The sequence below is a fragment of the Monodon monoceros genome, unplaced genomic scaffold, assembly GCF_005190385.1.
Source record: "Monodon monoceros isolate NGI ecotype Baffin Bay Population unplaced genomic scaffold, NGI_Narwhal_1 Super_Scaffold_11, whole genome shotgun sequence".
Taxonomy (NCBI): domain Eukaryota; kingdom Metazoa; phylum Chordata; class Mammalia; order Artiodactyla; family Monodontidae; genus Monodon; species Monodon monoceros.
This window is the reverse complement of record NW_021703767.1, coordinates 1,841,355-1,867,635: the sequence shown is the minus strand read 5'-3', so window position 1 is coordinate 1,867,635 and position 26,281 is coordinate 1,841,355. Positions and strand designations below refer to the sequence as shown.

At 60.0% G+C, this 26,281-nt stretch overlaps 2 protein-coding genes across 4 annotated transcripts in view; both read right to left on the bottom strand.

Moving 5' to 3' along the window:
- Positions 1–2,379: 2,379 nt before the first annotated feature.
- Positions 2,380–12,007, bottom strand: ICOSLG (inducible T cell costimulator ligand). Of its 3 annotated transcripts, none has more exons than XM_029214887.1 (7): positions 11,785–12,007; positions 10,352–10,392; positions 9,090–9,455; positions 8,112–8,393; positions 5,590–5,760; positions 4,610–4,645; positions 2,380–3,958 (listed from the first exon to the last, which is right to left on the bottom strand). In XM_029214887.1, the coding sequence occupies exons 1-7, from the start codon at positions 11,796–11,798 to the stop codon at positions 3,873–3,875; spliced, it is 996 nt and encodes a 331-aa protein (XP_029070720.1). In that variant the 5' UTR covers positions 11,799–12,007; the 3' UTR covers positions 2,380–3,872. The 3 variants fall into 3 exon arrangements, 2 of the variants coding, with proteins under 2 accessions (XP_029070720.1, XP_029070719.1); XR_003792388.1 differs by having other exon boundaries at positions 3,888–3,958; positions 4,202–4,645; XM_029214886.1 differs by having other exon boundaries at positions 2,380–4,645.
- Positions 12,008–17,371: 5,364 nt separating this feature from the next.
- DNMT3L (DNA methyltransferase 3 like) overlaps positions 17,372–26,281 on the bottom strand; it is a 34,578-nt gene continuing 25,668 nt past the window's right edge. Inside the window, exons 12-16 of the mRNA XM_029214602.1 lie at positions 25,832–25,920; positions 23,531–23,606; positions 22,934–23,073; positions 19,799–19,884; positions 17,372–17,922 (exon numbers count right to left, since the gene is read on the bottom strand). Coding sequence (XP_029070435.1) covers positions 17,757–17,922; positions 19,799–19,884; positions 22,934–23,073; positions 23,531–23,606; positions 25,832–25,920 — 557 coding nt within the window. The 3' untranslated portion in view covers positions 17,372–17,756. The remainder of the gene's footprint in view (positions 17,923–19,798; positions 19,885–22,933; positions 23,074–23,530; positions 23,607–25,831; positions 25,921–26,281) is intronic.

Sequence of the window (26,281 nt, the reverse complement as noted above, 5' to 3'; positions counted from 1 at the left end):
CGGGGCCGGGGGGCGGGGAGGGCCGGGCTCAGGCCACAGGACAGTGTAAGGGGGTAGAGAAGGGCCAGCGAGGGGAGGAGGGAGGGCAGCGGGGGAGGGCGGGAGGATCCCGGTCAGTTCCTGGCCTGCATACTTCTTGGTCACTCCCCCAACACCCAGATTGGGGTCTTCGGAGCCTTGGATCCTGGTGTGGCCCTGCGTCTGGCCCTGACACAGGCTGGCTGACCAGGGGCCTGTGCAGCTCCTGGGCCTTGCAGCTTGTCAATGTCGGTCATGCGGGGCCCATCCCCCCCCGCCCCAGAAAATGTGCACTGTACCCTCCCGACAGGGGTGTCCCAGAAGCCCCTCCCCAGAGCTCAGGGTGGGCCGCACCTCTGGTCACTGGGACAAGCCTCTGAATTCCTGACACTGAATACCCCAGCCTCTTGCTTCTCCCTGATGACGGCAGGACCAACACAGATTCAAGGAAACCGTGCCATGTTTACTAGTAACTACAGAGGCTCTCCTCTTGGGACTCCAGAGTCTGGAAGGGGCACCGGGAAGCTGGGGATCCAGGGGGCGGGGCTGCGTCAGGGCTGGAGAACAGACACCTTGGGGCAGGCAGGATGGCTGTGGGCCAGGAAGGCCACCCTAGGGGGGCAAGACTGCCCCCTTCAGCCCCAGATGATCTTTGGGCTGCGGGGCGGGGCGTCCGTCACCAAGGACAGAATCACCCCAGATCACGTAAGCTGCCTTCTCGGTGGAAGCGTCCTGTTTCTGAAAAGTCGGGCCTGGAGGGAGATGCACACAGGATGTGCCTGTCCGGCACCGGCACTGCCCGGAGCCGCCGGCGGGCCCCGCCGCTGACCAGCGGCCAGCGTCACAGCACTGGGGCCGCGCCGGGCAGTGGCAGTGCAGGGTGGCCTTCTCCTGAGGTTCTCCAAAGCCTCGGCTGCCCTCCCCAGGGTGAGGGCTGCGGTCACGGGGCGGGGCCGAGCTGCAGGCAGAAGCTGGCTCCGGCCTTCTCACCTGGCGGGAGGGTGAGGCGCTCTCGTCACGCAGCTGCTACTTCCCTCTGTCCCCTGCCCTTGAGACAAGCCTCCATCTGCCGGCCTGGCTCCGCCTCCCTGATGGGTGTTCACTGCGCAGCTACTGTGAGCAGGGCGCTGGGGGCAGGGGCCACGGGGCCCCAGAGACCAGGACTCCGGCTGCTGGGACAGCCAGGTGGCCTCTGCCCCCACGGCAGTGCCAGCACCTCGGACTCTTGCTCCCGGCCGGCCCCTGACCTGGAACGTTCCCTGGGCCTGACCCTGAACCATGAGTCGCCTCTCCTGTGCCCCGTGCGAGGGGGACCGGGACAGCGGCTCGCTGCCCTGCCCTCCCCAGGAAGGTGACACGGGATCCTCACCCTCGGGTCACTGACCTCTGGGTCCCCATCCATGGTGGGACGTCGAGCAGTGTCCCGCTCACCACCCGTTAGAAGCCAGTAGGAACCCCCAAGAGTGACAACCAAAATGCCTCCACGCTAACCAACGTCCCCTGGGGGACGGGGCCACCCAGGTGAGGACAGACGGGGCAGGGGCAGGGTCCCCGACGGCAATCAGGACGGACTGAGTGCACTATGCCCGCGCGCACACTGACCAAAGCTGCCAGACACAGCCACGCCGACTGCCTGTATTCTCCAAAACCAGGCTTCCAGAAACGTCAAAATGTGGCACTCGCACACTGTCCACGACACAGCGTGAGGTGCAAGCCGCGGCCCCCAGGGTGGACAGGCCAAGGGTGACCCGTGAGAGCTGGGCAGAGCAGACCGTGGCCCCGGAGGCCGGAGGGAGCGGCGAGGGTCCGTTGGGGCCCAGCGGGGAGATGATGACTCAGGGTCCGGAGCCTAGAGCCCAGGGCCCAGGCAGAGCCCGCAAGCACATGCAGGGAGAGACCCGGGCGGCCGCGTCACGGGGCCTGAGCGGGAGGCCGGCCTAGCCGCTTCCCCAAGAAGGAAATCCCTTCTGACAGGAAAGCTGGAAGCACACTCAGTCTCCCTGCGGCTGCCCTGTCCTGCCGGGCTGAGAACGCCGCCCTGACCAGCTCCAGGGGCCTCTCAGGGTCTGCAGGCTGGACCCCGGGCAGGACGGCGGAGAGGGCCCTAGGTGCACCTGTCCTGGTGTCACATCACAGTCACTGGGGACAGGCCTGCGACCACCTGACGCACCCCACCTGCTGCACTCAAGGGCCCCTCAGGCTTCTTGCTCGTGGTGCCATGAGTCACCTTCTGTCATTCTTTGAGGAACCACACTTGTCTTCTAATGCTTTCATGCTAAAGTCTGTGTGGACCCCTCACCACACCTATTTAAAAGCCATGTGAGGGCTCTTTGGTACAAAAACAGACATACACACGCACAGTTTCTTGGAACACTGTTGGCTGAGGTTCTGCGCTCAGCCGGCCTTGTTGAGTTTGCTGTAAGTCTGGATCTGGGGAGCGCAGGCCTCACGTGCCCGTCGGTGCTGAATGACCACAGGGGCAGGGGCAACAGACCCGTTTCCTGGGGGCGTGCCCACCAGGGTTACCTGGCAGCCACCTTTGCAGAACCTTCTGGAAACAGTGAACTGCTAGATGTAATGCAGGAATCAACATGGAAACCGCCTGGGCAGGGTCAGGGCGTCGGGCTGCCGCCTCCGTGGACTTGGCCGCTGCCCCACTCCAGTCACCCAGGGGGCCCAGCGGGCTCCGAGGAACCCGGCACGTGAGGTGAAGTCTCCGTCACGACTGTGCAGGTCCCCAGGGGAGGTCCGCGAGGGGCCCTGGGTGACAGTGCGGGGCTGGCAGGGGCTGCCCAGCAAGATTCGAGGGAATTGCTTCTGCGTTTGAAGAAAGGCGGCCATGCGGCCGGAAGGCCGCCCACCGTCCACTCACGGCCCCAGTTTGAAGGACTGTGACAGTCACCTGTCCATGCTGGTGTCTTCTGGAGACGTGTGTCCCAGCCCTGCCTGCCTGTCCCCTGCAGCGGAACCCTGGGCCACCATGCCCAGCTGCACCGCCCAGCACAGACCTTCTCCCAAAATTTCACTGTTTTTGTTTTTTCATTGTGTTTTTGAGGAGGGAAACCTAGCTTTTGACCAAAACAAATGAGGTCGGGTTTTCCTCCCAGGGAGCGTTCTGGAGGGACATGAGTTCCAGGGGTTTTTCTGGTGCCGCCCGCTCAGTGCTTCAGGACACGTCTGCACAGACGCCGGGTCCTCGGGGCGGAGGTGGGGCAGGAGACTGACCAGCAGAGCCAGCACGTGGCCCCTGCACCTGGAGCGAACACGGCTTAGCACAGGTCATCCCGGAAGAGAGTGGCCTCAGAAGCCCGTCCGGTCCAGGGTGCTGAGAAGCGCTGCAGGCTCTCGGGGGCTGGTGGTGGAAAGGAGCCGTCACAACCCTTTTCTTGTTCTGTGTTTGGCAGCGAAGGTGGGCAGCCCACCTACTTGGGGGCACATGTATCCCCGAGGAGTTGCCGACCTTTTGAAAGGGCTGCCAGGATCAGGTCAGTGCCCGCCACGTGCTCCCTGGGGTCAGCGTGGCCCTTCCAGGGGGCGCCCGCGTGTCCCCACAAGGCCAGGTGGCCCAGTGCCCGTGCAGCCCCCAATACGGGCGCAGATGGTGTCCTCTGCCCAGCCTGCCCGGGTCAATTCTCAAGCTGCCACCCGACGTCCCCGCTGGTGGCACGTCCTGGGGGAGCTCTCATCACACGTGCTCTTGGAAGGAAAGAGGAGAGGGGCGTGAGCACAGAGCTGGCTCATTCTCTCTGGAAGCAGAGACTCATCTTCTCAGGAACCAGGACGGTGAAAACAGGGTTGAAAACGCCTGCAGACGGGCGCCGCATCGGACTCTCGGGTCAGCAGGCCCGGATTCTTTAGCAAGCTGTGTCCCGCATCGTCTGAAAGTGGCCTCGGGAGGGAATCTGCTGCAGCACCAGGCAGCCGCGTGCCCCGGAATCACCTGTGTGAACAGGTGGGCGGGCACTGCCGTGTGGGTCGTGCTCACCTCGGGCCTACCCTCCCCTGACGACCCTTCTCACAGGTGGAGAAACGGGGCTCAGAGGTATGGTCGTTGGCCTCAGGCGTGGAGCCCGCTGGCCTGACCACAAAGGCCTGGCAGCCCGAGGCACCTGCCAGTAGGAAACCGAAACTGAAGGCCCTGCGTGTGGCTACTTTCCCAAACTGGGGCGGGAATCACTCTGACCTTTGCTCTGGGACAGTGAGGTGCCCGCACAAAGGGTCTGGACTCGCTGGAGAGCCCCCGCCCCCGAGGGGTGGGGCTGAGACGGAGGGAGAACAGGAGGATGAGCCGGGCAGCTGGGGAGGGGCAGCGGGGCTGTGGTCCCAGGCTCTCTGCTGACATGTACGTGTAGCTGTACATTTGGAAAATCCCATAGCACAGTGTCAGCGAGAGGACGGGCTTACACGCCAAGGAAGGCCAGGGGGACAGGCCTTCGCTTGGGATTTCACCGTCTCTGAAACTGGAAACGCCTATTTCCTGGTCATCGAGTAGCACCCGCGCTGAAAGGCGGGCACAGAGAGAGTGGAGCGCCCAGCTCGCCCGTGGACCCACGCTTCCTCCACAGGTCTCCTTCCCTCCTGGCAAACTGACCCGTGAGCTCCAGCTCCGGCCTCGCAGCCTGGGCGCCTGTTGGGACAAACCAGAAACACTCAGGGCGGGCTGTGAGGGGGCCTCTCTGAAGACCCCAGGGGCCCCGCACTCAGCAGAGCCCCACTCCACGCTCCTCCAGCCTCCTGCTCGGGTGAGGGCTCCTCAGGTCGCCCTCATTTCCAGGACGAGACTTTGTAAGAGGTCAGGGTGGGAAACGCTTCAAGATGCTCAAGGGCCTTCAGCGGCCTGGCTGGGTCGGCAGTGGGGCCGTGGGCAGTATATCTGGGCAGATGGCATTGGCAACCAAGTGGAAGCTCCAGGCGGCATGTAGAAACCCCTCCCGTCAGGCAGAGCTCCCACTGTGCGTGGGCTCCGCAATCCAGCCGCGCTCCCTTTCCACACCCTCCCAGGAGTCCAGGAGGAGCCCGACCTGGTTAATAAGACCTTTGGGGATGCCCGCTGACCTCCACAACCAGGCCGACCTGGGGAGACTGTGCTGGCCCCCCCCGAGGGGTTCCCCCAAGGCCCCAGCCCTCAGGCCCTCTTGTGACACCTGGGTGGTCCCAGGGTCCACATTCTAGGCTCTTCTGCTCCCCACTGTGAGTTCTGCTTCTTCGTTTTACAGTCAAAACCCAGACTTTCTGGATCTGTCTTCGAGCTTGGCCAGAACTGGACAGACGGCCTTGAGGGACTGAAGGCAACTCGGCTTCCACAGACACACCACGTCCACACTCGGAGTCCGCCGTCCCCCCCAGACCCAGAGACCGGACTTCCCTTCTGGGGCGCAGCTGTGTCAGGATCTCGGAGGAGGAGGTCACACCAGGGGCACTGGGGCTGCTATCCTCACGTGTGTGAGCACGATTAAAGCATGCTTCCCGTGAGAGCGGCACCACGCAGGGCTTGGAAACATCCTAGGAAAGGCCAGCCCTCACCCCAACAAAGTAAGTGTGCGCTGTCTGCAGCGCGGGCTTCTCCGATACCTGCGTAGCTTCTGTAGGGACATCTCCGCCTGCACAGCCAGCCCGTGGCCACGGCCACGGCCACGGCCACGACTAGCACAGCAAGGATGCTGAGAACCGGCTGGTTCGCCGCATCTTGGGTGTCGTCCACTGGGTCCTCTGTGATGCTGTCCTTGGTTCCTGTGGACATTTCTGCAGGAAAGGAAAGTAACCCAGGACTTACAGGGTCAGGAGGAAAAGGGGGTTTCTTCATCCTGAAGGAGAGAGCGCTAAGGGAAGTATTGATCCACCAAACTTTCCCAGAGGTGTTTTGTGATTTTTAAGCTATAAAGCTGACGGAGAGGAGGGTTTCCCCCTCCAGGTGAACCTTCATCTCTTCCTGGGCTGTCATTCCTCCTCACCCTACCCGTGTGACCTGTAATCCCAGCCCTTCCTAAAGGTCCACACCTGGGAATGGGCATGGTGGGAAGCACAGTCTTCCTGGCTTTTTTTTTTGTGTGTGTGGTACGCGGGCCTCTCACTGTTGTGGCCTCTCCCGTTGCGGAGCACAGGCTCCGGACGTGCAGGCTCAGCGGCCATGGCTCACGGGCCCAGCCGCTCCGCGGCACGTGGGATCCTCCCGGACCAGGGCACGAACCCGCGTCCCCTGCATCGGCAGGCGGACTCTCAACCACTGCGCCACCAGGGAAGCCCTTCCTGGCTTTTTAAACTAAACTTGATTTAATTAATTCTTTCTAGCTTAATTGCTGGCTTTAAAAAAAATGATGGTGAAATTCACACAACATAAAATTAACCATTTTAAAACGAACAATTCAGCGGCATTTAGTACATTCACAAGGTCACGCAGCCAAAACCATGATCTAATTCCAGAACTTTCCACCACCACAAACGGAAACCCCCTTCCCATCAGTGGTCACTTCCCATCCTCTCTCCCAGCCCCTGGCAAACTCTAACCTACTTTCTGTCTGTTTGGATTTACCTATACGGGCTGTTTCATACAAATGGAATCATACACTATGTGGCCTTCTGTGTCTGGCTTCTCTCACTGAGCATCACCTGCACGGTTCATCCACATTGCAGCATGGTCAGTGCCTCACTCCTTTTCGTGGCTGAGTAATGCTCCACTGTGTGGATGGACGCATCCCTTCGTCCATCCGTGGACACTGGGGTTGCTCCCACCTTTGGGCTATTGTGAATGAGCTGCTGTGAACATTTATGTACAAGTATTTGTTTGATGCTCGTTTCCAGCGCTCTGGGGCGCACACCTAGGGGCGGAATTGCTGCGTCACAGGCTAAGTTTTTTTTTTTTTTTTTTTTAGGCTACGGACATGCAGGCTCAGTGGCCATGGCTCACGGGCCCAGCCGCTCCGCAACATGTGGGATCCTCCCGGACCGGGGCACGAACCCATGTCCCCTGATCGGCAGGCAGACTCTCAACCACTGCACCACCAGGGAAGCCCCACAGGCTAAGTTTTAAGGAACTAGCAGATTGCTCTTCACGGCGGCTGCACCATTTCCCGTCCCACTGGCAGTGCATGAGGGGGCCAATCCTCCTGTCCCAGTGTCCAACCATTGTGCCCCTCCCTGGGCAGCTTGTTACAAGTGTCCTGTGTTTGCCGAAACCCGAAGGAGCCATGAGCCAGACAGTGGCTAGGCCTCCCATGCACCTTAGAACCATCTGGAAGCTTTTCAACATGTCCTGTTGCCTGGACAGCCCAGAGGTGCTGATTCAAAGGGTCTGGGCACAGGGCGGGGTGATGGGGGTTGACAGGCTTCCCAGTTGTCCCCCAGAGCAGCTGGGCCGAGACTACGGCCCCAGGAGACCCTCCCATTCCCCTTCCCCTGCACCCGGCTGCCCTGCTGGGACGCAGAGGCCAGCGGAGGCCTCTGGTGCAGCCAGAAGACCGTGACCGCTGAGTCCCAGGGCTGCGCCTGCATTCCAGGAAGGCGAGTGCCCGGGCACGGGGGCTCCCGGCAGCTGGGCGGCTTCTCGGTGGCAGGCAGGCCCCCGACACCCCCATCCTCCAGCTCTCCTGCCCCTCCTTCCCTGGCGTCTCAACACTGCTGACAGGGACACACAGGCTGAGAGAGCCTGTGGCTTCTACGAAGGAGTCACCCGCCTGCACCCTTCCACGGGGCCCAGCCGGACCGCCTGGTGGAGGAGGGGTTCTGGTTTCCCAGGGGGCACACGTCCGAAGAGCTGGGGTGGTGGCTGTGCAGGAGGGGCTTCAATCCTGATGCTGCCGCTGCCTCAGCCTGCAGCTTCTGAAGTGTTACACGACCTTTCGGGGCCTCAGTCCCTCATCCGCGAAATGGGTCACCAAAACTGACGCCCCCCCGGTGCATGAGGATTAAGTGCCCCGAGCACCTGGCCGGCCCCTGCCCTCCGTCGCACGGTGACGTCTGTCACCTCCTCTCCCTGTCACCACCTCTGAAGCCACTGCCGAGTCACCTCATAGGGGCTTCCACCTGAGAGGATCCCCCAAGTCACCCCTGGCCCCCAGCCTTGGATTGGGGTCAGTGTGCAGGTCCCGGGACCTTACCTGTCTGGCCGCTGGTCAGGTTCTGGTGAAGAAGCACATTCTCGATGCAGCAGCCCACGTCGATGGTGGGGCTCCGCCCGATCCGCAGGACGCTGACCACGTTGTACAGGCCCCTCGCGTTTAGGGACACGGTGCTGTTCTGCAGGGCGTCGTCCAGCAGGCTGTTGTCCGTCTTGTTGATCCAGTACACGTTGGGCCGCGGGTAGCCATCCGTGGACGTGCATGTGAAGACCAACTCCTCATCCTGGGATGGGCCGCTGACCACTGGCATGCTGTAGTTTGCTGCAGGGGAGGGAAACGGGCTGAGGGGTGCCAGGTTCCGAAGGTCAGAGAAGGGTGGGGGACACAGTGCCAAGGGCCAGGGTAGCGGGGAGGCAGCCGTCGTGTCCCTGACGCCGGAGCAGGGCCGGGACCAAGGCTGTGGTCTGGGCAGCAGCACAGGCCCTGTTCTACCAGAGTCACGCCCCCCAACCCACCAATAGGGGCGCTATGAGCCGGGCGGGCAGTGACCGGCACCCACGTCCCACCCCAAGGAGGTTGGCCTCCTTTGAGTCTAGTGACACAGTCAGCTGACAATTCACCCGTCTCTCCACTGAACGGTGCCCCGAGCAACTTGGTGGAGGGGCTTTAATTTTCTTCCTAAACTCTGATCTCATTTAGTGCCTTATACCACTCCCTCCATTTTTCATGAAAACATCTAGTTTGGGTTGAATTGGAGAGTTTCGAGGCAAGGACAGCAAGCTTAGGAGCTCCTGTGAGGAGGGAGGCACCTCGGCTACTGGAAAACTTTTTTAGGAGCCGAACGATATTTCCACCACCTAAGCCGCACACCTGGTTTAAACAGAAGCCCGCTACAGGGATCTGGATTTCCTTTAAGGGAAGACACGGGTGAATGAGCCGCAGAAAACAGGTCTTACTGACACTTCTTCTGGGCCGTAAGGCTGGGCTGGAATCAACTCGGCAGCTCCGTCGTCTTACCTGCCACGTTTAGCGTGACCGTGACTTCCAAAATCTTTTCTAATTCTAAGGATTTCCGAAACACCAGGCAGTTGAACTTCTGCTCGTCCTGGGGAGTGACATTGTGCAGGTGCAGAGAGAAGTCGCCCTGCTTCATGCCGTCCAGGGACAGCCGGGCCCGGTCTTTGTAGTGGTTGTTACCGTGGCCGGCAGAGCTGTTTCCCGAGAGGTAGTAAGTCACCACAGAGCTGGTGTTCCGTTTGCCCGGCACATTGATTTGCCAGTAAACATAAAGGTCATTTAAATCGAAGGTGTTTCCTTCAGGGTAAATGCAGCTGAGCAAGACATCACTGCCCACCATTGCTCTGATCTCTTCTTCTTGAATCTCTGCAAGCATCCAAAAAGAACAGAATTCATCTTCCGTGCTTGACTCGTAACTTTGAACTCACCCTTTGGAGGGACGGGGGAGCTTCTGGGTTGCAAGACTCAAACCCCAATTCTGACTCATTTCAGTAGGAAAGGAATGTATTAGTAATAAGATGCACATAGGAAAGCAACAATAGTTTAAAAATTCGGACACTGGCGGTAAGCTGCTCTGATGTATCACCAGGGTCGGTTTCCAGTCATCATGCCGGGAGCCAGCCAGGACTCCTCCCTGTTTCTACTACTTCTTGGGAGTTTACAATGAATTCAGAATAAAAAGATGTTTTTAAAAAAACTCAGACATTTGAAAAGAAAACATCAGCTTCTCAACAACATCATTATAGTAGCGTTTGCAACTCCATCAGAGAAGGCCCGGCGAGGTTTTGTGGTCTGTTACAACCGCTCAGATGCCAGCAGGGAAAGTGGCCGTGTGCCCTGACCCGCCGCCCTGTGGGCTGGAAGGCCAGGCAAGGCCTCAGTCTCCGCTGTGGTGCCATATCCCCGTTCTGCACTCTTTTGGAAGCTGGTGGCTTTGGGGAGCAAAGGGGTCACGGGAAACAGGAAGCCCAGCTCCCAGCTCCTCTGGAAAGCAGAGGTTCTGAAACACTTGGGGGGAACTACACTCTGCCCATCCCAAACACAACGCAAAGGAGAACCACGGGGCCTGGCCAAGCCCCCCGCTTCACGGCTCTCAATGCCACACATCACCCTGGGCTTGGGGGCCCCGCTTTCTCACAAGGGCCCCTGGAAAAGCAAGCAGGGCTGTGGGGAGGACCCCACTGACACCTGTACCCCGCGGTCCTCACTGCTCAGAACTGAAGGGCTTGGAAGGCTCCAGCAAGAGCACCGTCTGCACTTACCAGCTCGCAGGCCACACAGTAGCAGCAGCAGTAGTCCAGGGCTGGGAAAAAACAACCAGAAAAGGGTGAGTCCCGCCCCTCCCCAGTGGGGTCAGGAGCCGGTCACACCCACCATCCCAGTGGGAATACACCCGCAGCCAGGCCATCAGCCCAGGCCACCCGGGGCAGCCAGGGATTCAAGAAGCGGACACAGCACCAACTCCTCCCTGCCCAGCAGGCAAGCCCCAAGGGGCGGGCAGCCCCTGCAAGGGACCAGCTCCCACGTTAATAAAACGCCCCTCAAAGCAGTTATGAGGGTGTGATAAAGGGTATCGAGAGGAACCACCAGCCCCCTGGTGGCCTGGCTTTGCACGGATGGAGTCTAAGAAATTGTATAAAATCGGATAGAAAACCACTTTCGGGGTATTTGAAGTTTGAGAGACAGAGAAGATGTAAGATGCCCCTCCCCCCGCCAGGGTCGGGTGAGCCCCAGGACAACCTTCTGAAGGAACGTGATCAATCTGAAACCAGATCTGGTGGCTCCACCGGAGCTGGTGGACAGCTCAGCCCTGGGGGCCGGCAGATCCCTCTCATGGCTCCCAGGCTCCTGGCACGTTCAGCCTGGGAGCCTCTGTACCCTGCACGCCTCAGCAGTGGCCCCTGCCTCACCTGTCACCACTCTGCCCGTGCCCCAGCCCACTCCTCGTTGGGTCAGATAGGAGAAAGCACAGACGAGGCCCCCTGCTCAGGGGTGTGGGTGGCTGGTGGCTGTGACATGGCAGTATTTTTATTTTCCGTTCTTGAGGGAATAGTCTTTCCCTGTATTTCCAACTGGGGAGACTGGGTGGTGGGACCCTGGGGTGGGTGGGTTTCTGGGCTGTGCGTGTGGGGCACCTGGGGATGGGGTACCTCACCAGCTCAAGGGAAACACAGGCTGCCGATGCTAAGACTGCCCTGAAGGGGGCATTTTGGCAGAAAGCTGTTGCCTCCCCCTCAGCTGGCAAGAGACCAGGAGTGACCAGCTGGCCGGCACCTTCCCCAGTTTGCCTTTGCTGATGTAGGAGGGGGAAAACCCAGGCGTGCGGGGGGCACGTCACCAGTTGGTGGGCACCAGACGGCATTCGAGGTAAATAAGAGCGACCTTGGCACAGCAAAGTCACACCCTTCTTTCCTCTGGGCCACCGCCGGGGGCGGGCAGGGGAGGGGGGGAAGTGAGAGTGGGTCACTATGTCTTCTCTCCCAGCTTTTCCTCTTTCCCTCCCTCGGCAGGGACCCCGCCCCGGGTACACCCGCGTACTGCCATGGTCCCGCGCCGCCGGGAGGGCAACGCCGGCAGGTAACCACGCCTCCCGCGGCCCCGCGCGGTGCCGCCCCGCTCCCGGAGCCCGAGGCCCCCGCTGCGCCGCCAGGCTCGGTTCCCCGCGCCCAGAGGGCGCGTCCGCGCACACGCTCACCTCCTCGGCCGCATGGTGGGGGCGGAGACCCCGGGCCACGGGGGAACTCGGACGGCGGGAGATCTCGGAGCACTAGAGACCTCGGGCCGCGGAAGCCGCCGGGCCGCGGGAGAGCTCCGAGCACGAGCACGAGCGACCTCGGGCCGCGGGAGCCCTCGGAGCGGCCAGCACTCGCTGCGCTCCCGCCGCGCCTAGGAGGCTCTGGGCGCTGAGCTGGTCGGCGGCTCAGCGCCCTCCCGATCCGGCCCCGCCCCTGGTCCCACCCCCGGCCCGGTCCCTCCCACGGCCTTGGCCACGGGCAGGCGCGAGGGAACGGAAGCTTGGACAGTGACTCCCGAAACTTCAGCCCTTCCCAGGAGAGGGCGTAAGTCGGGCCCCGCGGGTTGCAGGATGGGGCGCCAGGTCCACCGGGCCTTGAGCCTGGGCGCAGTAGGTACCCCGGCAAGTCAGCGGCAGGGAAGGTCCGGTGGAGGAGGGCGGCCGAGCGCGCTGCTGGAGGGCTTGCCCAGCTGGAGGGGCCGTGGGAGGCTCAGTGCTGCCCCAGAGTCGCGCAGAACGTCCGCGCCCCCAAGCGCCCCGGCTCCGCCTGCGCTTGTCCCCCGCCCCAGCGACCTGAGAGCCGGCGGGGCGCGGCGGGCTGAGAGTCAGGCTCCCGCCCTCCCTCCCGCTCTCGGGACGCAGCCAGGACCTCCAGCGCTTGGTGAAGTCAGAGCTCCAGGACCGTTCAGGGACGAATGAATGAGTGGCAGGAAGGAGGGAGGGAAGGCAGGCCGGCGGGCTCCACCTTCCAGTCCAGCCCTAGTCTCCCCCGAGCCAGCCTTGCTGCCGCGTCCTTTGTCAGTCCTGGGCCACCTGCCGCAGCATATTTGCCTATTAAAGGCTCTGAAAAGCCCACCGCGTGGAAACCAGTTCGTCTTTGCTCCTCCAAGCGTGTGGGACTTCTCACTCAAAAAAGAGTTTATGTATTTTTTTCCGGTCTGGGAAAGGCGGCGCGGAGCCCCGGAGCTGGGGGCAAACGCCCCGTTTCCTTCTTGCCCAGCCCACCCAGTCCACAAGGCCTCCTCTCTGCAGGCCCAGCTGCGTCCTCCTCCCGCACCGGCCAGGTGGGTGCCGGCCAGGCGAGTGGGTGGAGCCATGAGGCAAGAGGCCGTCCAGCCCCCGGAAGGGCCTGGGCCCCCAGGCACCCCGCCTCAGGTCTGGAGGCTCCTGTTGGGTGGAGGCGCGAGGGGTGTGTCCTGCGGCCCAGGCTGGTGGGGATGCTGAGGCCAGCCTTTGGGGCGCAGGACAGGCAGGGTGTAAAGTGAGGGCAGAGCCCACGGGGCTCCCCTGGCCCCAGCCACCTGCATGCTGTCATTCTTATAACAAAGATTTAGTGCCCACCTACCACATGCGGCCTATGTGAGTGCTAAAGAGAAAAGCTTAAAATAAGAGAATCTCTGCCTGGTGGAAGTTAACATTCCTGTGGCGACAAGAGCAAACAAGACAAGGAAGCAGGGCTTCCCTGGTGGCGCAGTGGTTGAGAGTCCGCCTGCCGATGCAGGGGACGCGGGTTCGTGCCCCAGTCCGGGAAGATCCCACATGCCGCGGAGCGGCTGAGCCCGTGAGCCATGGCCGCTGAGCCTGTGCGTCTGGAGCCTGTGCTCCATGGTGGGAGAGGCCACAACACTGAGAGGCCCGCGTACCGCAAAAAAAAAAAAAAAAAAAAGACAAGGAAGCAAAAGAGCTGGGCTGGGAGATGGGGATGCTGCCGAGGAGGGGGATGGGGGCTGCAGGTGGCCAGGGAGGGAGGTGGGCCTGCGGTCCTAAAGTGCAGGGTCTTCACCCCTCCCAGGTCAGGCTGCAGGTTGGGGCGGGGGATTTACAGAGGCCAAGCAGGGTCTATCCTCCCTTTGGGGGCAGGGGGAGGAGAAGGGACAGGGGTCCCGGCCAGGACGCCCATTCAAGTGTCCAGTGAGGGCACAGACAGCCTGAACTTGGGTGGGGGCCATCAGGAAGGGGTTGAAAGATGGGGGCCAGGAGGAAAAGTAAGATCTGGCCAGGAGAACCGGGCGTGGGTATAAATCAGATCAGAGATGGGGTCTCAGGACGCTGCCCATCCCCAGAGCCAGAAAACCAATGCCGCATCTAGAACAGATGCAGCGGGGACACTTGGTGGTGGGGTGGTCACTGTATCAGGCCCAGCAGGGCCGGAGGGGGCACGATATCGGTGGCCTTAGATCCCCTCCCGCGGGGTTGGCAGCAGCTGGCAGAGGAGGACCGCGTTTGGGGAGGGCCGACCCAGCATCACCCGCGGGTGAGGAGAAAGGGACAAGGGACCGGCTGGGTCCGACACCTCCCGCCTTCCTGGGTCCAGTCCCGCCCCCACCAAGACCCCCCCCCCACCCTACCCGCAGTGCTGGGGAGTGGAAGGGGTGGACCCCACACGCAACCTCGGGTCCTGGGGGACGGAGAGGCCCCCTCGGTTAAAGCCTCCCTCGCAGTGTCGGCTCACGTGGAGCGGGGAAGGAAAGGTGCCCAGTCGGCGTCCCGGGCCGCAGCCCTACAGGGCAGCGGGGGCACAGCCCCAGGGCAGCGGGGCAGGGAGCGCGGTGGGCTTCCGGGGGGTGAACGCCGCGGAGCGGCCGGCTGCTGTGGGGAAGAGGTAGGCTTGGCTTCCAGGGCAGCCCTCCTCCCCGGACCCCGGAGGACCAAGTGCTGCTGCCAGGCCCACCCAAGAGTGGGCACCCTGGGCCCAAGGAGCGCGCTGCCTGCTGAGCGGGCAGGCAAGCGGTAGGGAGTGCAGCGGGGCTGGAAGGGGACGTCCGAGCAGGACGGGGCAGGGGCGGGGGAGGGACACCCCGGGAGTGGGCAGAAGACCAGCCCCTCAGACCGGTAACCCCTCTGTGCTGTGTTTCCGCATTTGCGAAGCGGCGGTAGCTACAACGTCTTCCTCGTAACGCAGCTAAGTAGGTTTGTGGTTCCTGTGTGAGCACACGTAAGGCGTCCGCACCGATACTGGCACGTGGCTTATAGACAGAGGATTTCAAGACGAATGAGCACAGAGGACGGCCCTCGGGAGACTTCCTGCGGGTGAGCTTAGGTTTTCCTCTCTTGCCCTCACCCGTGACTGTTTCTCAGGCAGCGGGGCGGGGGTGTGTGTTGGGGGTGCCGGAGAGAGAAGCCCACCCGGAAGGCTATCTAGGCCAGCCTGGGAACCAAGCCGGAGTTGCTGCTGTGCTGAAGGTCCAAGGCTCTGGGTGCAGACACAGAAGACCCCATTACCTCAAACTCGGGGCTCAGAACAACAGAAATGCACCGTCTCAAGTTCTGGAGGCGGGATGCCTGAACCAGCGCTTCTCCGGGGGGCTGGAGGTGAGGGTCCTTCCCGACTCTTCCGCCCCGGGTGCCCCAGGCGCCCGCTGCCTTGCAGCTGCGTCTCTGCCCCCACGGCAATGGCCTTCTCTATATGGGGTCAGGTCTCGTCTGCCACCCCTGGCGAGGGCCTTGGGGGTCACACGTGATCCAGCACAGTCTCCCCGTTTCCATCTCATCACAGCAGCCAAGCCCTCTTTTGCCTATAAGGTGACATTCACAGGTTCTGGGATTTAGGACAGGAACATCTTTCTGGGGTCATTATTCAGATGACCACAGGGGGTCACAAGGGGCCTCTGTGGGTGGGATTAAATACTTAGAGGCAGAATCTCAAGGTGTTATAAAGCTGCTTTGAGGGGCTCTGGGCCCCGCCTGGGAGCAGGCTGGCATAGAGCTGACGCCGGCAGACCGGGCCCCTCGGCGCCGGCTGCCTTGGGTGGAAGCAGCCGTTCCCAGCCCTGTCCCGTCAACCGCCGACACGAGTGCCCGTCTCTGTGGTCGGTTTGGTCCCAGGGCTTGGCCTCCCTGGAGGGTCTCATCTGTGCTCAGATGCTCCTGTCCCCACTGGCCCTCCGTGTTTTCTGGGGCTGCCGTGGCCTTGGTTTCATTACAGACCTTTAGCCCTTGGACAGGAGACCCGTGACATCACAGCCCAGTATTGCCCCCCTGCTAGCCTGGAGAGAAGGTCTTCATGAAGATGAAGATGTTTCTATCGGCCAGGGCTCTCCGTGTGTGTGTGTGTGTGTGTGTGAGTGTGTGTGTGTGAGAGAGGGAGAGAGAGAGAGACAGGAAGAGAGACAGTTTATTCAAGGAATTGGCTCATGTAATTATGGAGGCCTGATAAACCCAAAACCTACAGGGTGAGCTGGCCAGCTGGAGGCCCGGGAAGAGTCGTGCTCGGAGAGAATTCCTTCTCGCTCAGGGGAGATTAGGCCTTTGATGGCTTGGGACTGTCTCAGTCCGACGCGGCCACTATAATGAAATTCCACACACTAGGCAGCTTATAAACAACAGAAACGTCCTGCTCGAAGTTCTGGAGGCTGGAAGTGGCAGGTCAGGTACTGGCAGGGTCGGGTGAGGGCCCCTTGCACGGTCACACGCTTCTCGTGTGTCCACACGTGGGCAGGGGTGAGGGAGCTCGCTGGGGCCTCTTCTGTAAGGGCACTAATCCCAGTTTGGAGTCAACTCTCAAAGGCCCAACCTCCTAATACGATCACCTTGGAGCTTAGCTTATGTTAGGATCAACCGATGAGTTCAGACCACAGCACCCACCCGCACTGTGGAGGGTAAACTGCTTTACTCAAAGCCCACTGATTTAAGTATCGATGTAATCCAAAAAGCCCTTCACAGAAACCTCCAGGATAATGTTTGAACAAATGTCTGGGCACCGTGGCCCAGCCAAGTCAACACATAAAATTAACCATCACAACTTCTATTCTATTTCAAGATACTTTTAAAACACCCTTCAGGGCTTCCCTGGTGGCGCAGTGGTTAGGAGTCCGCCTGCCGATGCAGGGGACAAGGGTTTGTGCCCCGGTCCGGGAGGATCCCACATGCCGCGGAGCGGCTGGGCCCGTGAGCCATGGCCACTGGGCCTGCGCGTCCAGAGCCTGTGCTCCGCAACGGGAGAGGCCACAGCAGTGAGAGGCCCGCGTACCGCAAAAAAAAAAAAAAAGAAAAAAAACACCCTTCAGAAAGTCCAATTGTAGCCCCACCTTTCTTCCACAAACCACTGTTGGCACCAGCAGTGGTCCCAAGCTTCCCCAGGTCACAGTGTAAAGCCCAGGACAAGCAGAATCTATGTGCCTGTCTGAGTCTGGGTCCCTTTGGGGAGTTTTCTGGTTAACCTGGAAAGGCCCCTTTGGGATTCATCACACGTGATTTGAAGCCGGCTCTGTCAATGCTCCAATGGTCCTGTCCTCACCAGAGCCCGGGGCAAACTGGGACCCCGCCTTCTGCAAGCAAGTCCATCTGGGTTAAGGAGGACCAAAGGTTGCATGCTTCACGAGTGGACCTGGCCTTGGCCTCCGTGCCCTGTGTTCAGCCTGTCCTACTTGGCTGACCGAGTGGATATCTACACTTTGCAAAGGTTTGGGGTGTTTCCTGTGGCTCTAATCAGGGTGGGTGATTTTAACCATCAAGGCACATGGCAGCCGTGACGGCATCGGCTACGTGTACAAATGGCACAGGTGCAGCGCGTGGTTATAACCATGTGTCCTGCTCGTCTTTCTCACATACTTTCCTATGTCCTACAGAATAAAATAAAGGTGGTGCTTATACACAAAAACACCAAAAAATGACCCACAACGATCATAATAAATATATTTTAACTTCCCAACTGGTACAAAGAAACATTTCCAGCAGCCCAACGTGCACGGTAATGTCAGGGTCTCGTCCACCGTTAGACCCGAGGCTTCGCCCCCTCCCACCAAAGGTCATGGTGGGAGCGGGGCCCTGTATCTCCAGACCCAAAGGGATGATGGGCCTGTAGCAAACTCGGGAAATCCAAAGTTAAGCAAATAATAATTTGAAAAGGAAAAAAGAAACAATGTAAGGAAAGTTGTCTTTGTTCTAGGAAAAGTCTCTTTTTTTTTTTTTTTTTTCACTGTATAATGACTCATTTATAAAGAGGAAGTGAGTTCTGTTGAAAAATACTTGAAATATTCTCTCAGGGGGAGAAAACAATTCTTCACCAGCATGGCTGGGCCCTGGGTGGGGGGCTTTGCTCTCTGCCTGTCCTGAGCCAGCAGGGATAATTCCTCCTGGGGATCCAGAGCTGAATGCCTGCTGTAAAGGAGAGCGGGGGCTCAGTACCCACCCAAGGGCTCCTGGGAGAAAGCTGGGAGGTGCCCGTCTCGCTAGATTACCCGAGGTCTCTGAGAGAAAGACCCCACCTGCCTTCTGTGAGGTTTTCACCGCGTGGTGGGATGACAAGCATGTCGTGGGCAGTAGGGGACGATGGCTCCCACACCCCTCCCGGGGAGGGGCCTGTCACCCGAGACGGGTGCACAGAGGGTCCCCAAGGGCAGACCACTGGCCCAGCTCAGCAGGTCTCACTTTCAGGGTGGAGAGGCCACCACGGAGCAGACCCACAGAGAAGGGAGGGCGGGACTTGTGAGCAAGTCTGGTCAAGCGGTGTTCCACGGCCCTTCCGAGGGTTCTGCTGCACCCGAGATGAGCACGGCTGTCTGTGGGCCCTGGGCTGCCTGTGCCGGAGGGCCACGTAGCAGGGACCCCGCTCGTCATGTGATGAAACCCTGGGGACTCAAGTCTCGCGGACGTGGCGCCTGGCACCTCGCTGGACTCGGGGAATATTTCTCAGCTCAGTTTTTGCAGGGGGGTGAAGACCACGGACAAGATGCCAGAAACACACAGCGCCCCTCTTGGTGCCCTCCCTGCCCGCATCCTTGGGGCAGCTCCACTGTCCAAGGGAGGCCGGTGCTGTCTGAAGGCAGCTGCCCATCATCCCAGCAAAACGGTCCCTACTTCCAGTGAGGGGGGTCTCCCTCACGACTGAGACAGTGTGAGCCTGAAGGGAAGCACCTGCTGCGCTCCTGGGGCCCAGGCCCCGTCACCCACCTCCGGGGGAGAGAAGTGGGGAGACGCCGTGGAGGAGGTGGGGTGACCCTCAGGTCTTCCGAAGAGATAATGTTTCGGAACCTGCTCCACCTGGCTCCCCACGTCCCCGCTACAGTCCTGGCTGGGGGCCTGGTGGGTACCACAGCGTGAGCGGGGCTAAGGCTGGCACTGGGAGGCGGTGAAGAGAAGTTTCCAGGCACTGCCGGGGGAGGACCCATGACTTACTGTCCTGGAAGGTGCAGGCAACATTGGTCCAACACAAGGACGAAGGCCAGACGCACGGGGCTTGGGGGAGGAGACGGCCTTCTCCTCAGGGCTCGGGGGGCCGTGTGTGGCGGGCACAGTGGAGGAGGGCAGGGTCCCGGCAGCAGAAAGGCTGCCTGAAGCGGTGGGGTGGCCGGCCCGGGGCTGTGGGTGTGCAGGGCTGGCGAGGGGACATGCGTGAGAATCGCCAGTCCTGAGGATGTTCCAGGAGCACCGAAGGCCGTGTGTGCGTGCGTGTGCCCGTCTGTGTGTGCATGAACGCGTGTGTGTGCACGTGTGTGTGTGCACGTGTGTGTGCGTGTATGTGTGTGTGTGAAAGCCCAAGGCAGGCCTGTTTGAGGGGCTGAAAGAAGCTCAGTGTGGCCCAAACGCACACAGTGGGGTGCCCATGAGGATGTGGGCTTGTGTGAGTGTGTGCTCTGTGTGTGACGAGTGTGAGCCTGTGAGACAGCGGGTGTGTGCTTGTGAGCGTGGGGCTGTGCAGGGTGAGGCACGTGCCTGGAGCCTGGGGATTGGGGACCGGGACCGGGGCACATGTGCCACGCGGCTCCCATCCGGGGGTTTGTCCGGAGGTGAGACGCTCAGAGGCACCAGTGCAGAAGCGGGGAGAAGGTCCCCGAAGTGGAAAGGGGGCACCGCTGACCTTGAGCTTGTCCAGAACTTGTGGGGCGGCCCCTGACCTGGGCACAGAGGCTGCCCCGGGCACGGCTCTGTGTAGAAAACCCTCCACTCTCTTGCGCTCTCAGACTTGTTTCCCTGGTGAACCCGAAGCAGCCTGTGTCCCTCCAAGTTTCCAGGGACGCAAATGCACAGGAAATACCTCTTCACGGCGGGGATGTTGCTCCACACGTGCACGGCGTTCCGGATGGTACTGCCATGGACGTCCTGGATGGTCACCGGGTCAGTCTGAGGGATAAAAACGTCAACTATGAACTGGGGCACCCACAGTGGGCACCACACCTGAGCCCAGAACAGTGTCCCGGGCCTCCTAGACCGATTATGTCTCCCAGTCGACACTGCTTACATGTCACATCTTTTTTCTCATAAATCACCTTGTAAGGAAAAAAGCCGAGATATTATTTTAGACCTTGTGACTGGTAGGTTATTTTCACTCCCACAGGTCACCTGGCCCAGGGACTCCCCGCCTGCTGCATGGCAGAGACGGATTCCCGTGAAGGCCAAAGAAGTCCTTGCTCTTTGAGCCACGAGATATGTCACGTCAGGCAGATGAGAGGCTCTGCGGGCAGACAGCAGTGTTTCCTCAAGGGCCGATGCTTCACGAGGCCCACAGGAGCCAAGGGCGTGGCCGGATCCTGGGACCGCAGTCTCCGTAGAAAGCACCGGAAGGTCAGGGAAGGAGGGGCTGGGGGGGAGTCGTGGCAGGAGGGAGGTCATCCAGTCCCCGACACCCAACCAGGTGGCCTGAACTTTACCTCTCCGGACTTGGAGTGGTGGGGCGTGCAGAGAGGCCCACGTGGACCGTTCCCAAGTCTGACCATCCCTGGACACATTAGTCTCCTCCCGTGTCCAGACACCTGGCCGGGAGGAGAGCTCACACCTGGATGTACCATCCAGACACCTGGCCGGGAGGAGAGCTCACACCTGGATGTACCCTCAGGCGCCGGGCAGAAAGAGACGGTCCTGTATTGGGCACGTCTAGCTATTGCCTGCCGTCAGCAGGAATGTGGTTCCACAGCAAGATGGGAGCAGTGACAGGACATGTGGGAAGGTCTCTTCTTTGCCTACTTCTGATTTGGGACCAATTCCGATCTACCCAATGTGCTCACAAAGCGATCAAGAGTCAGTATCCTTGCTGTCCTCCAAGTCTGCTGATGGCTGGCACCCAGGTTGGGAGACTGTGCTTTTTGTCTGGACTCGTGATTACTCTTCATAGATTTTTCAGTAAACAGGTCACCTTACAAGCCTCATCATGACTGCTGACATGTGGTGACATGTCAGTATTTAAAAATCCCGGGCTTCCCAAAAAGGAGAAATAACCACGGATGCGGAAGAAAGTAAGAGAATCGTGAGGCCACTTTGCTCAACCCTATGAAAATGATTTTTAAACTTTAATTAAATGGGTGACATTCCGGGAAAACATAACTTACCAAATAGATCTCAGAAAAGATTGAAAATCTTAACAGATGAGTTCCCACAGAAGAGTTGCTCCCATTTTAAAACAATAGCAGCAAGAACCAATCCCAGCAATTGCACAGGAAAAGTCTGTCGAATTTTAAAATATTTTTATGAAGCAAACTTAGCACTGACACCCCAACCCAATAAAAATAGCACAAAACAAGACAACCTCACACACCCACCTCTCTCGTGCTTGTCAAAGCAACAAATCCTACGGGAAATGCAGTTCACTAGATTTCAGCAATCTGTCAGAACAGCCACACCCCACGACTAATTGGGTATTTTCCAGGAATGCAAAGATGGATCACTATTATGAAATCTAGTAGTATATTATATCCTATTAATAGATCTAAAGAAGGAACTTAATTCTCTCCATAGACGTAAAAAAGAACATTTGACAGAATCCAACAATTATTCTTGATAGAATGGCTCAAAAAATAGAAATCAAGGGAAACTTCTGGAAATTTCCTTAACATAGTGAAATTTATCAACCTCAACCTCAAAGCCAGCATCAGCTTAGTAGAGAAACACTGGACACATGTACGTGCAAGTCAGGACCCAGGCAGACATGTCCCATCACTACTGTGGTTCAACGTGAGACAAGAGAGACGTGTCTGAGGTACAAAATTAGAAAGAAAAAACTATCATGACCTGCAGATAATCTGCTCAAATACCCAGAAAGTCTAAGTGAACCAACTATAAACCACTTTCATCCACAAAGTAATCCAAGAAGGCAGCAGAAGCTAAATTAATGTAGAGACGAGATCAATCGTTTCTTGAATCAAACCAGTAAGAAAGATACAAAACCAGTAAGATACAAAATGGAAAATCCCAACTGCATAGGAGGGAAGAAGACAGGACATTTGGGAGCCAAGGCGAGGGAACGCAGAGAGCTGGGGACACCCCGTGGGCAGGTGAGGGGAGCGGCAGCTCGGCCGCCGGGGGGGGTTGGTCTGCGCGGGCACCCTCCCGGGGCAGTGGCAGCATCCCTGAAAACGGCACATGGACCCCGTGGTCTCATTCCAGAATCCACCCCGCAGATGTCCCCACTCACGCCCCCTCCTCATAGCATTGTTTGTAAGAGCAAGAGATTGGAAACAGCCCAACTCTCTGTCCCCGGGAACGGGTTAAAGGCATTTTTCACATCCATACAAAATAAAACTGCACAAAACAAAACACGTACGTCAAAACAAAGAGTGAGAAAGGTACTTTTCCAACAGAACGATTTCCAAGGTCACGGTTAAGTGAAAAAAGCCCGACGCAGGGCAGCGGGGTGGGCAGATGTGTAGGTCTGTGAAGACGTCCTGGAGGTGGCCAAGGACCTGAAGACAAGTGCAGTGGGGACAGCAGGGGTGGGGAAGCCAGGAGACTTTCACCGGGCCTGGCCTGGGGCTGCCCTGTGTGTGGGTCTGCTGGGAGGGACGGGCCAGGTCAGCCCTGGACAAACTGGTCACTGAGTCCAAAAGTGGCTGCTCTAATGGTCAGGACTTGGGCCTGAGGACAGAAACAGCAAGGCTGTCGGTGCCCCAGGATGGGTTTGAGTGTGTGTGTGTGTAACTGACCGGTGCACTGCGCATTGCGGTGTGCGAGTGCGAGTGTGCGTGCGCCCAGGTGGGGTGGCGGGGAGGAGAAGGACATGACCCGAGGTGGCGGGATCCTAAATCCAGGGCAGTGCAAAGGCACTGTTGGGACCTCAGTGGTGAGACGGCCCTCGTGGGCCCTGTGAACTCTGAAAACCCAGACCTCGGGACCGGGACCTAAGCGGTGCCCCCCCCGGGGGTCCCAAGTGTCCCTCGGGGAGGCCGCGGCCCTCACCCACCTCCAGAAAGCGAGTGGCCACGACGCGGTCGTCCTGGGTCAGCACCAGGTTGTCCACGAACATCCAGAAGAAGGGCTGGGGGCTGCCTGGCCGGGGCCTCGCGTACCGCAGGATGCGGTGGAACTGGAACAGGTACCACGCTGGGGTGGGGAGCAATCAGGTGGGTCTGGGCTCTGCCTGGAGGGACCCGGGACGCAAGGGCGGGGCTCTGGTGGGGCGGGGCCGCCTGCTCCCCAGGGCAGTCCTGCTCCTGCAGCTGCAGCCTCCAGGGCACAGGTGCGGGAGGCTGGGCGACGCAGCACAGGGACACACAGCCCTGCGGACAGGGTGGGAGGGGCGCCAGGCCGCCCTGGGCTGACGGACCCACTCGCTGTCTTGGTTGCGGTGATGGCTCACAGGGTACTCACTTCAAAACCCACCACGCTGTACTTACTGAATACGGACAATTGACCTATGTCTCTGATACCCCAATAAAGCTGATTGTTTAAGAATGCAGACGGTTTCCAATTCCTGCCCTCCCTGAGGAGAGCTGGGGTGCGTAGGAGGGCGTGGCGGACAAGAGGTTCTGGAGTCTGAGCAGATGGCCAGGCCTCTTACCTGGGGGCTGGCTGCAGGCGTGGCCCAGCAGGGGCGTAGAGCCGTAGGCGAGGTCGAAGGGGACCCATACTTCCACCTGCAGGAGAGCGCGCGGCTCAGGAGGGCAGAGAGCTCCCCCGGGGCCGGGCATCTTTCATCTCTGACCCTGTGATTCAGGCTGACCCTCATGGAAAGGGTCGGGGGGTGGTGAAACCCACCGGGTCAGACCCGCCCCTTGGTTCAGGGGGTGCAAGGAGCCCTGCTTTCTCTATCATCTCAGGGAGGCCGGCCCTCAGCAGAGCCCTGGGAACCCGAGCGCGGTGATTCTTTTGTGCCGGGCATGGCCCTTACAGACCCTCCAGGGAGAGTGACACGGGGCCCCCAAGGATTCATGCGGATTCTGTGTGTTGCTGGGAAATACAGGTGGAAGCCCTGATGGGTCACTGGGTAGCAGGTAGCCTTCCCTGGCGAGCGCGAGCCGCCCCTGCTGCACCTCCCCCGCCCCCCAGCCCCGTCCAGGCCCCTACAATCCCACCTGAGCTGAGACGCTGAGGATTCCCTTCCCCCATCAGGGGCCCAGGTGACTGAGGGACCCAGTTAGAGACTCTAGCCCGTGTCACTCTTCTTGAAAAACAATGGAAAGACCCAAATACTGGATCCCTGGCTTTCTGACAGCAGCCCGTCCAGAGCAGACGTGGCTTCCCTGGACCCTCCCCAAGTCACTTAACAGAAGCCGACACCCGACGTTAGCCTCCGGCCTCACGTGCCCCTGACCTCACGTGCCTTGTCACAGTCAGCTCTGACCTTGACCCAGGCGCGCTCCTGGTGGCTTCAGCTCCAGTGAAGCCTGCTGACCAGTGCAAGTACAGCAGGGGGTCTGGACAGGGAAGGGGCAAGGGGGCTAGAGGAGGTGAGCGTGGGCTGGGGGCCCGGGACCCGCATCCCAACACTCTACACGAAGACGGCTGCTGAAATGACCCTAGGAAAGGCTGTGAAGGAAGCAAGGTCCTAGAGGGAACACCCTGCTGTCCCCGAGAACCCGCCAGTGTGCACTTGAAATCCCCCGAAACCCGCAGCCAGGTGTGGCTGTGCAGACGTGGAAGCCGGACACCCCCACCTCTAGGGTGGGCTGCACGGTGGGAAAGCCCATTTTACAGGCCTCGTGAAAAAGGAGTGAAGCCAGGACTGGTCGTTGGGGAACCGAGTGACGACACATGTGAGCCACTGTCACCCCTGAGACGCAAAAGCTCATTACGGGAGGGGGTGTCTAGACCCTTGGCTGTGCCAGCGAGAGCCCCTCCATGTCTGATCTGTTCTTGCAGCTCTGCTACTTGGGGAGGGCTCGTGTCACTCTCCAGTCCCGCCTTGACCGTCCTGCCCTGGCAGGGAGGACCCCGCCCTGGGGGGCCTGGGACGAGTGTGCGGGTGGGCGCAGGCTCCAGAAATGCTTCCTGGTGGGACGTCCGAAGGGGTCGGAGGGGCAAGAAGAGAGCTGTCCTGGGCTTCGGGGCAGGGCAGGCCCCAGGGGGACGGAGGAGGGGGGCGTCTCCAGTCTCAGCCAGGGAGGAGGGCTGGCCCCTGGGACACGGCCCCCCGGCCAGACAGGGAGCAGAGCTGAGAGGCCCTGCCGGCACCCGGGGGGTGAACTGGGTCCCCCCACATTGGCTGCTTCCTTGCTGCCACCTTCTGTGGCCAGTGTTCCGGCGCCTCTGACCCCGTGCCCGTGGTTGTCGGTCTCTGGGGATGACGGGTTTTAATTCTCCTGTGAGAGGCTGTGTGGGCGAGCGGATGACAGACCAGGTCTTCCTTCCCTGAGGCCACAGAGCTGGCGGCCCGGCCCTTTCCCATCCACGGCAGATCGCGGCCCAGCTGCTGAGTCATTTTTAGGCCCTTCCTCCAAGGCCGCCGTCCAGGACAGCAGGAAATAGCCTTCGAGGGAGCCAGACGTTTCACGACAGCGCTCGGAGAATGTTTTCAAACAGTCAGTGGTGGTTGTGTTCAAGACTCAGCACTTTATTTTAGGAGCCCCTCCCTAGGCGGCACCATCACAGGTGGTGGGATAGGCCCCTTGGGTTTCAACAAACCAGGCGGGAGCTTTGGCCAACGGTTCTCCTCTGGGCGGTGGGCAGCGGGGGGCTATGGACATGACTCTCTCAGCTCTCCCGCCGTGGGGGGCCGACACCCCCCCCAGGTGGGCCCTGCTGGGGACAGAGCATCCGGGCTGCACCTCCCCCCCCCCGTCCAGTCCCCCTCCCCCGACGCACCCCCTCCCCCCGGTCTGCTCTCACCCCTTGGTGCCTGGAGGAGCACAGCAGTACTTACGTCCCTCCTCACTACGTTGGTGACATCATCCAAATGCTTCAGTTTCCCCGGCTCAGAACCATGTTCCAAAAAGCCCAAACTCATCAGCTCTGGGTGGGAAGCAAAGGGGACACACAGGGCTGACGCTGGTTTTTGACCCCATGTGGAACTAAAGGGCTGCCGTTAGCAAGCAGACTTTATCTTTTCAACCGCATGACGGGGGGAGCCAGCAAACTCCACTGAGAACTGATTTCAGAAAGTCAAGCAATTTGTCGCAAAGCCAGGCCCTCCTGGCTGCAGTGTCACTCTCTGGGTTAGGAATCCACTGGGTGGTGGCCGTCCACGCTGATGTCACCTGGTCAGGCTGTGTGGCACGGCTGGTTGCAGGGGGTCTGCAGCCTGGGCATGGGACAACTAGCCCAGAAAGAATCTTAACAAATTGAACTAAGGGTGCATCGCCCGGGCAGGGAC